Source organism: Grampus griseus (genome assembly GCF_964374135.1).
Source record: "Grampus griseus genome assembly, chromosome: 2".
Classification (NCBI taxonomy): Eukaryota; Metazoa; Chordata; class Mammalia; order Artiodactyla; family Delphinidae; genus Grampus; species Grampus griseus.
In genome coordinates this window covers 122,926,352-122,939,760 of record NC_139018.1, presented here as the reverse complement: position 1 = coordinate 122,939,760, position 13,409 = coordinate 122,926,352, and the positions used below count along the sequence as shown (strand labels likewise).

Below are 13,409 nucleotides of genomic sequence, written 5' to 3'. Positions count from 1 at the left end.
AAAAAAAAATCCGCGTAGAAGTAGACCTGCGTGGTTCAAACCTGGGTTGTTTAAGGGCCAACTATATTTTGTTTTTCATTTTGCTGTTGATGGACATTTTAGTCATTTTTGGTTTGGGGCTACTAAGAATATAGTTACTCTCAATATTCCACTGAACGTCTTCTAGTGAACATATGTACTGATTTCTTTTTGATGTGTACTTAGTGGAATTTTTAAGTCATAGGGTAAATGACTAAACTAAATGATTTAGTTTTAATAGGTACTGTCAAAGTTTTTTGAAGGGGTTGTATTGATTTTAATTATACTAAAATATTTTATGCTTTAGTCCCTGGTAGAACAAGCTCTTGGGAGAGAGGCATTATTCTTCTTTGAGAAAAATGAAAGTTTCATGGTTATTCTTACATGTTTGACCTTCAAAATAGACTTTTGTTAGATTGGCATTGGGTTAAATTTGTGTTAATTTGGAATTAAAGGATACCCTTGTTTGTGCATCCATGAATTGCATTTGGAGCTAGTTTAGAATCCTTTGTCAGGCCATGATCCTTATTCCTTTTTCTTTCCTTGTAGAGGGAGGTGTGGTGTCAAGAAAACAATCCCCATTACTATGAAAATAAACATGGATGAGATGAGCACTACCTTCTACCAGCTTATAGCTAGAGGCACTGAGAAACCTATTCAGATAGCTATAATGTATAAAATAATAAATTTAGGGTGGAAATTAAGAAATTATTTTATAGTATTAGGAACATATAGTTCCCAGACAAGACTGGTTATTTACAGAAGAGCTTAGAGCACTCTGTGAGATACAGCCTTTAAAATGAGTAGAGTTTTTTTAAACAGGGCATAATAGGTGGGTGGGGGGTGGAAGTTAGCAAAGGAGAGAGAAGTATTTCTGAGTGAAGTGTCGTGAGAAACAGAAGCATTGAAATTAGAAATACAGATGGCCAGTATGTGATAGCCAGTAATCCAATGATGGGACTAGATCAAGTACTTGGTAATGATGTCATAGAGTGGGCAGTAAGGCTTGTATGAATGGGTGGAAGCCAGTGGCAGGGACTTCATATGATAGTTTGAAATTTATCCTGTGGGCATTGGGAAAGTATAGATTTTGAGTATGAGAGTGATATGGCCAAATTTGGGTGTTTAGGAAGATAATTCTAGTGTCAGAGTCAAGGATAGAGGAAAAAGTAAAACTAGGTGAAGTAATGAGCATCTGTAACATGACTATGCATGGGGAAAAAAGGATGCAAGTGATATTTCAAAGAAAAAATTTACAGGATTTGGGTATAAATTAGAAGTGTACAAGGGAAGGAGCATGGCCTTTACAATCAGACAACTTGTTTTTAATCTTGTATTCACTAGTTAAATGACCTCTAAAGCAAGTCATGTAAAAGAAAACTTTCCTCTTCATAAGATGTTTATCCTGTGAAGTATATTTTGTGAACATTTTCAAGCACTGGAAGTGTAAAAATAAAAATGAATGATATATGTGTTCTCTACAAGTGTGGTCTAGTCTGAGAGAAGAGGCTGGACTGGCAGGTTTTGGCCAAATTTTGTATAGTTTCATAGGAAATGTTACTCTGGAACAAAGCCAACAAAGGAATAATTGGGGGCAATGTTGGAGTGTGGGGGAATTTCTGAGGTAGAATTGATAGCACTGGGTGAACGGTTTGTTGTACTGCAAAGAGAGGGGCCTTCTCTTTAGAATATGACTCAGAATTTTCTAATGGATGACTGGACTGGCAGTGGTACTGTTATACCTTCCACGGTTTTTCTTAATATGTCTGGGATAAACCTTGCTCATGCCTCAAAGCTCAGTTTATATGTTACTTCATGAAGAACGTATTTCCTTTTTCCCCAGACTAAGTCAGAGTACTGTATATGTACACTTAACCATATCCTGATTTCTTCTTCACAACACTTAACTATGCATTGCAGTTACCTAGTTTATTGTGGTTTTTATTGTGCGCATTTCCCCCATTACATGGAGATACAAGATTGTCTAGTTTCTTTACCACTATGTCTTCATCCACTTAGTAGACACTCAAACATATTTTTAAACTGAGTTATAATTGACATATAACATTGTATTAGTTTTAGCTAGTAGACATTCTTTGAATGACCTTTAGTATCAAACCATACATTGGTTAGGCTAAATAAAAATGAGGGGGAGATAATAAAGAATGGCACCAATTTTTTTCATTCTGTAACTAGTAGGACAACAAGATTAGGCACATTCAGGGTGGAGTACGTTTTTTGGGAATAATTGAGCTTGATTTTAGATGCTAATGAAACAACCAAGTGCATGTGTACTATTGGTAATTGAGAGTAGCAGGCTTATGACTCAAGAGATGAAGGCTTAAAGATGTAGAGTTAGGGATCCTAAGTATAGAGAGGTGCTATAGGAATGGATGATGACATTGCACAGAAAATTAATTCTTAACCTACGAAAAGGGGCTATTGATAGAAACTTGGAGAGTGGCTATGATTGAGGGGTAGGAAGATGAACTAGCAGAAGACTTAGTTCCTGTCAGAGGTAGAAGAACACAGGCAGGTACAGCATTATGGAAGTCCAGGAGGGGTGAGAAATGGTTAGCAGTGTGAAATGCTGCAGAGAAAAAGTAGGATTAAGAGGCCACAGGATTTGGGACATATAAGAATGATGATGACTTTTATAAGAAAAGTTTCAGTATGTGGAAGGTTTTGTATGTTAGCATCTGAGCTAACCGTTTTCAGGCCTTTCTGGCAGTTAAAGGAAGGAGAGTAAGGAAATGGTACTGTAAAGAGTTAATGGAGTTGAGGGAATTATGTTGAAAGTACTATATGAAAGCAGTGTTTTGAAATTTTAGTCTAACTGCAGAATGGACTAGAATGAGGAGAGCCTAAAGACAGGAAAATTTACACAAGAAAGTTATTGGAACAGTCTTTTGTTGTGAAATTTACAAATGTACAAAACTTAATGAGTTTCAACAAGTAGCTTTCCCATAAATTTAAGACACCATAAACATGGCATAAAGGAGAACAAGATTGCTGAGTGGACACAATAAAAAAGTGATAGAAAAGGTAGTCTGAAATTAAGTTTGACCTAGGGTTACAAGGAGGTGAAGGAAATAGGCTGTTGGAGAGGAGATAAAGGACATGACAGATGTAATAATAATATGTATGCACCTGTGTAGAGAGGGAGAGAGAAAGAGAGCAGGCAGATGGGCTATTTTAAGGATAAGTGAAAACGTTACAGGGACAGGTGGATTGGTATAGGCATTTCTTATTATTTAATTCCTTTCTTATTAGATTATTAGACTGAGCCCTCTGTTGGAAAGGAATGTGTATATAAATAAAATAAAGGCACTAGGTCTGGTGTAAGAGTGCTAATGGTTAAATTTGCCAAGAGTGCAGGTAACATTTCTGGTGCTTACAGTTTCTGTTACTTATCCTATATCTTCGTAGATTTGGTACATTCTGTGATTATGTGTTCCTAATCTTCTAAGGCAAAGTTTCTCAAATTGGGGTATGCATATCACCTGAAATGTATGTTAAAAATACAGATTCACACACCCCCATTTTATGTACTGAATCACAGTCTCTGGAGGTTGAGATCAAGTAAGTATCTGCATTTTTTGTTTTTTTTTTTTTTTTGCGGTACGCGGGCCTCTCCCGTTGCGGAACACAGGCTCCGGACGTGCAGGCTCAGCAGCCATGGCTCACGGGCCCAGCCGCTCCGCGGCATGTGGGATCTTCCCGGACCGGGGCATGAACCTGTGTCCCCTGCATCGGCAGGCGGACTCTCAATCACTGCGCTACCAGGGAAGCCCAGTATCTGCATTTTTTACAGGTTCCTTAGGTGATTGTATTATAGAACAGAGTTTGAGACTCAGTCCTCTTAACACTTGGTTAATTTTAAAAAAATATTTATATGCAGTATAATATATTCATTTTCTGCCATCAACCTGTAGGATGCTGGGTGGGTTTCCTTATTTGGTGGGGGACTTGGTTTCTTCATATGCAATAAGAGGAAATGTATTAAAAGACTTTAGTTCCTGTTCAACTGAGGAATGCTCTGATAATATACAGATGAGTTAAGAATTTACGGTGATTATTTGGATGCATGCTTTAAGCTGCAGAATTTGGTTTTTGATAAGTTAAGTTCTGATAGATATATGAAATGTTTGATTTAAGAAATAATATTTGCTACCATACACTGAGGCCCTATTATGCTCCAGGCGGCATTGTCCTACATACTTTAAAAATATTTTCACTGTTACAACAACCTGACACCTAAGACTTACAGGTCAAGGGACCTGCCAAAGGCTGCTACTCAGGAGGTAGTTGGGCAGATGCCCATATATGTACCTAACACAGCAGGTCCTCAGCATAGGGAATTTAATTAAAAGCTTAATTGCTGTAGGTATCTGAAGGAATTACAGGCACGTAGTTAAACAGTTTTCATATATTTTCAGCCATTTTGGAGGGAGGGAAGAGTAAAGAAACGGCAAGCAGTAAGTTCTTTGGATGAAAATGGGTATCATGGTTCTGCCAGCTGAAAGCACTCAGACCACAGGGCCTGCCTAACCACCTTTCCATGCATCCTGGCAACAGCATTAGGGGCATTTGTCTCTTAATATGTTTCTGGATATTCATAAGTATTACAAATGAATTTGCTTTTATAATAAATTTCAGAAAAAATTTTTTCTATGAAAGTTGTCCATCCAGTTGTCTGTGTAAAAAGAATTGAGTGAGGTGTTTTATATTTTAGGTTAAAAATCTGTAAGAGCCTGATTTTAGAATTCACCAGCTCCTCAGAAGTTTGGCGAAATATGGTATGTTTCCGTTTTATTTTTTGGAATTCAAAATTGCATGTATATCTTAATGCCATGGTTAGAATAATGACAAATGTATTCAGCAAATTTGGGTGTCTGCCATTTTTAAAGCATGTGCTAGGTGCTAAATCACTGTGCTACCAGGTAGACTGTATGAGGAATCCAGGTGGGATTCTGAAGAATTTTAGAAGAGGTTAGTATGCTATGAGAAGTAAAATAATTGCATAAGAAGGTTGAGAGGGTAAGTTTGGCTGTTAGGCTATGAGTTAATAATAGCTTCCATTTGTTGGGCTCTTACTATGTGCCAGACACTGTTGTGAACAATATATATGTTTGTTCATCCTCATGACAGCCCTCTGAAATAGATACTACTGTTATCTTAGTTCTGCATATCAGGATACTTAGGCTTGGAGAGGTTAAGTAACTTGCCCAAGATTTTCCATCTAGTAAGTGACCAAACAGGGACTTGAATCCAGACTGACTCTGGAACCTCTGCTCTGTGGAGCACTGGACCTCATGAAAACGGAGGTCTAGAAGAGAGGACTTGCCTCAGTAATTTTCACAATACACGTAGCTCTTTAATGAATTAATTCATCTCAATTAATTAATCAGTTAAAAGGTATTTTGACTTTCTCATTTTTATGTTTACAGGTTGGAAAGTTAGACTTGCAGCTTTTAAATCCACATACACTATTAGTCTTATGAGGACCCCACAGGAAACACTGTTCATTTCAGGGGCGCCTTACCTCTTTCCCATATGACCTCAGGAATATTCTAGGTTTTTATTAGAAAACATGCAACTATGATAGGAAAATCTGGGGAATTTGAATATATATTTATATATATATATATTAAATATATATTAATATATATTTAATATATATATTAAAAATCCCAGTTATAGGCATACCTCAGGTATTTCAGGTTTAGTCCTAGACCACTGCAATAAGGCAGATAAAGGTAATCAGGTGAATTTTTTGGCTTTTCAGTGCATATAAAAATTATGTCTACACTATACTACAGTCTATTAAGTGTGCCATAGCATTATGTCTAAAAAAGTAATGTACATACCTTAATTACAAAATACTTTATTGCTAAAATATGCTAACCATCATCTGAGCCTTCAGCGAGTTGTTGTAGTAACATCAAAAGTTACTGATCACAGATCACCATAACAAATATAATAATGATGAAAAAGTTTGAAATATTGCAGGAATTACCGAAATGTGACACAGAGACATGAAGAGAGCAAATGCAGTTGGAAAGATGGCACCAATAGACATGCTTGATGCAGGGCTGCTACAAACCTTCAGTTTGTAAAAAACACAATATCCGTGAAGCACAATAAAATGAAGTATGCCTGTATTGGAGTCCCCTGAAGTTAATGTATTCTTAGGCAAACTCTCACCCTTATCTGAATTTGAAGCCCAAGTTCATAGGCTGCAGAGGTATGGGCTCAAGCATTGATGTTTCATCCCTTCTCTTAGGGTTCTCAGATAACTTGCTATTTTATATAGGGCTCTGGATCCGTGCAGTAAACCACCTTCTGTGGTTGTCTGTTGTCACTTGGAAGGTGTTAACTATCAAGGATCTTTTTTTTTCTTTCCTAATTTTCTCATCTTTCCTCAGTTCACTTTTCAGATTTGGCCGGGATATATAGTTTGGTAGGGAAATCATCAGGGGAAAAACTAGTTGCAGGACATGAGTTCTTGATTCTGGGATATTTTGGATGTGTATCTTTGCCTGAAACTACAGTGTGATTAGGATGCCTGATAAATGTGAACCATGATAATCAGGAATCAGGAAAATTCAGCTAAGGCCAAGTCAGAGGATCAAAAGATACTAGGTTGAAGGAGGAGGAAATGTTTTCATATTTTGCCATTCTCTCTCATGAAATTGAATATTAGTGGGTTTATGGCTGATGTGGAGAACATGTTTTCATGAAATACCCAAGGAGTTTTGGCTAATGTTAGATTATCCTATTTTAATATGGAATAAGTAGGAATAGACTGGGGGTGTGTGTGTGTGTGTGTGTGTGAGTGTGTGTATCTGTGTGGGTGTGGGTGTATAACTGTTCCATTAAGCATTTGACTACCTGGAAAACTGTACTACTATTAGTCCCATTTAAATTATTGTAATGGTGGGGTGTCAATCCATATTTTAAATCTTTGTTCATATATTTAAATCATGAGACTCTATAGCAAAACTAAATAAAATCACAGAATACTAACTCTGGATAGGCAGTCAGTATATCTGGGTTTTTAATCCTAGTCCTGGCTTCAACGCTAATACTAAAATCTTGGGCAAGTCAATTAATCACTCTAAGGCTGCTTGGTTTTTTCTTTTTCTTCTTTTAAATTCTTTCTATAGTATCTGCTCTGAATAGGTAGAGCCCAAATTATCTTTAGATTTAAGATGCCATTGACCAAAGTGCTTTGTAAACTGTAACATTTCATAAAAGTACAGGAGATTATTATATTTTCTCAAGTGAAGAAATCATTAAGGAAAAAAAAATGCTGGAAAATAGTCCTTAAAAGCATTTCTATAATTACTCTTCTGATGGTTGTTGCATTGGCACCTAATTTGAACCTTTGAAGATTATTTTTGAACAATGAATTGGGTTTATATATTAAAGTGTTCTAACTAAAGATTTGTTTAATTTATTAGAGTTATTAAACCTACGCTCAGATCAAGTTAGCAGCTAGACTGGTGTGACAACCTGTTTTTAATCAGTGACTCAAAGCTGTGATCACCCTGATGTCACCGAATGGCCACAGCTTGTAAAAGGTAATTTTGAATGTTATTTTACAGCCTTTAAAAGGCTGTCATTGTAAAATACGTGCTGTAAAAAAAATGAAGAAAATGTACAGTTGGCAGGAATACTGCCTGCTAAGAATAGTGGACCTAAGAGTTGACCTGTTTCTCCATTTAATCTCCTTCCTAAAATATTTTGTGCCCTTTCCCCAGACCTATCTGTATGAATAAACAGGAAAGTATTTCTAAAAAGTTTCTAGTTTTTAAATAAACATTTTATTATGAACATTAAAAAAAACTATGAAAAAAGTCTTAATATGCCTTTTAAAGTGTGCTTTTTACGTGGTGAGAGTTTTAATAAATCTAGTATACTTGTCTCCTAGAGAGTTACAGTAGAAGGGCTTGGCTTGCAGGCTAGAGAAGCTGGACCTCATAGAAATCTCTTTTCTGATTTGTTATTCTGATGAACTTTAGGTTAACCTAAGTCAATACTTTTTGGGTTTTTTTCTCCTTTGGTTATATGTCCTCAATTTGGTAAAATTAAAATATGTACCAGATCCTTACTTCCAAGAACTTGAGAGTAAAGAATAAAGAGACTCTTCAGGGGCTAAATTGAAGCTTGGAAACTATTGTTAGATCTTAGGTATTTTATAATTTTAAGAGTTTGGATCCTAATTTTAGGATATTCTTTAGTAAATTATTTAGAAAATTAGTAAAATATTTAGAATAAATAATATTCTAATTATTTAGAATATTTAGAATAAAACAGAATACAATAAGCAGAATGACTAGAAATTTATTCAGGCAGGTACTGTTATTGCTCACTGTAAGGTAAAAGGTGCTTCTATTTGTTCAGTGTATATTCACCTTTCTCTGATTAAAAAGCAATTTTTGTTTTGAGTAAAAAACAATTATGCTAACTCTGTTTAAGAGACCTAGGATAGATCGTTTTAAGGTAATAATCTTCAGTCCTTATTCTTTTGTTCTTCTTGTTGACTGAATTGGTTTAAATTACTTGGTTTGACTTAAAGTGGTTTTTGGTAGCTCACGTTAATATATGTTAATGTTAAGTGATCTAGTTTATTTACAGTAATTTCATGACATTTTGGTGCTAATGTTTACATATCCTCTTGTTTAGAGAATAGACTTTGGAAAATAGAATGTAGTTACCATTTGATGTATTTAACCTCTATCCCATTTCAGAATCTCAAAACTTTGCAGCAGTTAAAAATTGTGCTTCTGAGACTTGGATTTGTTTTTCCTCTTGCTTGTATCTTACCTTTTTGCAGTAGTAGTTTAATTTCCCTGTCATTGTGTCCTCAGTTTTTCCCCTCTCTCTCTTTCCCTGTTAATTTTGAAAGTTTTGCCGCCTACATGTATGAAAGCTTCTAATCTGCCTCTCTTCCCTTAGTGCCAGCAGGTTTATTTTTTGTTTTGCAAGCCTGCTCTGCCTCCTTACAGTATGACATCTGATGCTGGAGGGTCGCACTTTCAAAAATGAGTCAGCTGGTACATGGGGTTATCATCACTTTTTAGCTCTTCTGTCTGAGAGATACAAGTTTGGAAGCAATCTTGGGGTACTTACCCACAAGGCTGGTGGAGACCAGGTGTGTCACAAAGGTGATTTGCTTGCTCCCTGGGGGAGAGGGTGGAGTGAAATTTTTGCATTTGTGTCACTGCCAAGTCACTGCCACCTCCAGCATGCCCCAGTTTTTAGTTCTAATATCATTTTGTGCAAAATTGAAAATGTAAATATACTGCAAAGAAGATCTAAAATAAATATTTGAGCTGCTGGATTTTTTTTTTATTTTTTATTTTTATTTTTTGCATTCTTGTCCTTGGACCACTGCAGTGAGGGGTAATTTTGAAAGTCTGATAAAGAAGTGAGTTTTTTAAAATCTAAGAAATATGGAAAACAGATTCTTTTCTTTTCTGGTGGCTCTGATTTTAAGATTCTCTTGTTAAAAGTTGTTTAGAATTTGAAGTCTCAAGTCAGTTATAAATTTACAAATCAAGTCCTTGTAATGTCAGTTTGAAAATTTAGCTTTTGACCTCTAAAAAATATTTTACCTGTTTTGTGAATTAGAAGTGTTAGAAATCAGTATTATGTTGATTCACCTTAATACAATATATATTGACTGATGCTGGTTGTAAAAGTGAATAGAGTAACAGGAATTTATTTTTAACAGCATGATGGGGTAGGCAAAATTGGTTCATGCCCCAAAATGAAAATAAAAGGCTTCTTAGTGTCTTAGAATTTTCAGTATTTCTACTTAAAATAGCAGCAGTATATTAAAAAAAAAAAAAAGAAAATAACTGGCAACTATTTATAACTGAAGTCAATTCACAGTTATCCACAGCAAAATTTTAATACCCTAGGATGGTACAATTTTGACAGGTAGTACATCCTGCCCGTGTATTTTCAGGGAAAGCTGCTTTCATTGTTGAAATAAGGTAATCATGGTTAGAATGGTAAAACAGACTTAAGTGTCTCAAAATTCAGAAGGGTATTAGATTGAAATTTGAATTATCTACAGCAGAGGTTGGCAAACTTTTTCTTAAAGGGCTAGGTAATAAATATTTTAGGCTTTGTGAGCCACATGTCTCTGACAGAGTTTCTCAGCTCTGCTTTTGTAATGTAAAAGCAGCCGTAAATAAATGAGCATGATTCTGTGCCAGTACAACTTTACAAAGATAGGCGGCCAACCCAGGCCTTAGTTTGTCATCCCAGGCAGTAGTTTGCTGATCCCTCATCTAAAGTTTGGGACTGTTAATACCAGTGAATACTTTTGATATTGTGGGTAACCAGTACTTGGCTGTAGAAGGTTTCATAGTTGTGGGTTTTTATTATAAATATTTGACTTTGTGAGTAATTATGATTTATTACACTGGTTTGTATGTTGGTATCTAAATATAGTGTTTACAGTTTCCTTTCCTTAAAAAAAAAAAAAGAGAACTGAGTTTTTATTAGTCTAGCCCTTACAATAAATGTGTTGTATGGCAATCTGATTTGATCACTTTTTTCACATGTTGAACTTTTAAAACTGTTAACCATTAAATCTTGTTGTCAAATTTGTCTTCCAAAATAAAATGTTTGCCCCTTTTTGAAATATGGAATATTTTGCTTAACTTTACTGAATTGCATTTTACAGATCATCAGGAGAACCTCAGTCTGACGACATTGAAGCTAGCCGAATGTAAGTATAACTTGGTTGAGGCTGTGGTGTCTTTTAAGTTGCTCTAGATTGCTTTAAATGGTATCACATTATTTGAAAATAATTTCCAGTTAAAGAGAGTATAATGCTTTAAAAAGTAAATTGGAAGATAGGAATACGCATGTCTAATATTTTCCCTACCAAATAAATACCTCTAAATCTTGGTAACATGCTACTAGATTTCTACTTCTGGATAGATAATTGCATGCCCCTGGATTCTTACATATTTTTGCTCACCTAGCAGTTTTGGGGAAATAGATGGGGAGGAGTTCAGCTTAACAATCATTTATTAAGTGCCTGCTGTGTATAAGATATTGGGTGCTGTTTTGTGGATACAGAGATGCATAAGATTAGTTAAGCTAAATTAACCTACATAAATTTAGTCTAGTCAGTGTGAAAGACCCAGAAGCAAATCATTTCAATCATTGTGGTAGAAGGATACCCAGGATGGAACATGAACATAAAGAAGTACCAGGGTACTCAAGTACCCTGATGCAATAGGGACCTAATCCAGATGGCAGGGAAATAGGGGTGATCAGGGAAGGCTAAGTTAAGTCTTGAAGTGTGACTGGGAGTTAGGTAGCACGTTCTAGGCAGAAGCAGGAGCAGAGTTACAAAGCAGCATAGTGAATGTAGGGAACAGTAGGCAGTTGAGGATTTTTAGATCATAGACTGACTGAAATGTAGGAAATTGAAGGAGGTGAGACTTGAAAGAAAGGACTAGGTGCTTGCATACTATGTAAAGGACCTTGGCCTGTCTCTCATAGGTATTTGGGAGTCAGTAAAGAACTTGCTAAGTAGGGGTAGTAACCTTGTTAGGTGTATATTTTTAATAACTTTGCCAACAGAGAGGCAGGATTGAGGAGAAATCATGTGGTGGTACGTTGACCAGGGCTTCAGTCAATGAGGGCCTAAATAAGGGCAGTGGTATATTAGGAATTCAAGATAAAGTTTTCTGGATGAAAGAAAAATAGAAGGTAAAGTAGGTAAGACTTCAGTGATTAGTTGTGAGAATATAAGAAGTTTAAGATAATAGGAGAAGTGATAATTGTTGAAGCAAGGTTTTTAAGATAGTAAGGGTTGGAATGAAGAATATAGGTGTAGGGATTTCTCTTGAATAAGAGCAAAGACCCAGATCTTATGAAACTAGAAGAAGGAGGTAAAAATGGATATGTGATGTTAAATGTATTGGTAGGTAAGAATGGGGAAGTCAAAGTCATTTGTGTCTGAACTGTCAATTTTCTTAGTAAATTAGGTAGCTACACCACTGTGTGCTTCTTGAAAAAGTGGTTGTGGATTAAGCTTGGGACATGCAGACTTAAACAGCAGATTTCTCTACTGAAAATAGTGGAAATCCTTTAAAATGCTGATGTACATTGTGCATCTCCAAGAAGGGACTATAAAATGTATTTCTCAAATTTATGTGTCCATGTAACCGTTAAAAAAATTTTTTTGTGGTAAAATGCACATAACAAAATTTACCATCTTTACTATTTTTAAGTATACAATTTAGTGGTATTAAGTACATCCATATTGTCGTGCAGTCATTGCCACCATCATCTGCATAACTCTTTTCATCTTGCAGAACTGAAAATGTACCTGTTAAACAATCACTCCCCATTCACCCTTCTCCCTAGCCCCTGGCAACCACCATTCTACTTTCTGTCTTTATGATTTTAACGACTCTACCTCATTTACTGTGAGCGCCCACAGTATTTGTCTTTTTGTGATTGGCTTATTTTACTTATGTAGCATGATGTCAGGGTTCATCCCTGTTGTAGCATATGTCAGAATTTTCTTCCTTTTTAAGGCTGAATAATCTGTTGTATGTATGTACCGTATTTTGTTTATCCGTTCATCTGTTGATGAACACAGGTTGCTTATGTTTTAGCTATTGTGAATAATGCTGCAATGTACAAATAGCTCTTTGAGACCCTGCTTTTATTTCTTTGGGTATATACCCAGAAGTGGGATTGCTGGATCATATGGTAGTCCTATTTTTAATTTTCTGAGGAACCTCTGTACTGTTTTCTACAGTGGCTGCACCAAATTAGCATTCTGACCTAATAATGCACAAAGGTTATAATTTCTCCACATTCTCATCAGCATTTGTAATTATCTGTTTTTTTCATAGTAGCCACCCTAATGGGAGTAAGGTGATATTTCTTGGTAGTTCTGTGACCCTGTAACTTTTTTTTGTAATAAATTTATCTGTTTATCTATTTATGGCTGTGTTGGGTCTTTGTTTGCTGCCTGTGGGCTTTCTCTAGTTGCGGCGATCAGGGGCTACTCTTTGTTGCGGTGCGCGGGCTTTGCATTGCGGTGGCTTCTCTTGTTGCACAGCACGGGCTCTAGGCACGTGGGCTTCAGTAGTTGTGGCATGCGGGCTCAGTAGTTGTGGCTTGTGGGCTCTAGAGGGCAGGCTCAGTAGTTGTGGCACACGGGCTTAGTTGTTCACAGCATGTGGGATCTTCCTGGACCAGGGCTTGAACCCATGTCCCCTGCATTAGCAGGAGGATTCTTAACCACTGCACAACCAGGGAAGTCCTGACTATGTAACTTTTTAAGAAATATTTTCAAGTAGTTCTCATGGAACACGGAGTTTGGTTAGGGGATTTGAGAA

At 36.2% G+C, this 13,409-nt stretch overlaps 1 protein-coding gene across 6 annotated transcripts in view; it reads left to right on the top strand.

Annotated features, from left to right (window-relative positions):
- UBE3A (ubiquitin protein ligase E3A) overlaps nt 1–13,409 on the top strand; it is a 91,411-nt gene that overhangs the window by 23,036 nt on the left and 54,966 nt on the right. Inside the window, exons 2-5 of one of the 6 annotated variants that reach the window (XM_082647430.1) lie at nt 4,754–4,817; nt 7,485–7,604; nt 9,108–9,178; nt 10,724–10,768. In XM_082647430.1, the coding sequence (XP_082503556.1) occupies nt 10,767–10,768 (2 nt within the window). In that variant the 5' untranslated portion in view covers nt 4,754–4,817; nt 7,485–7,604; nt 9,108–9,178; nt 10,724–10,766. Of the gene's footprint in view, nt 1–4,753; nt 4,818–7,484; nt 7,605–8,989; nt 9,192–10,723; nt 10,769–13,409 lie in introns of those variants that run through there. The other 5 variants (XM_082647431.1, XM_082647427.1, XM_082647428.1 and 2 more) reach the window with 5 other exon arrangements.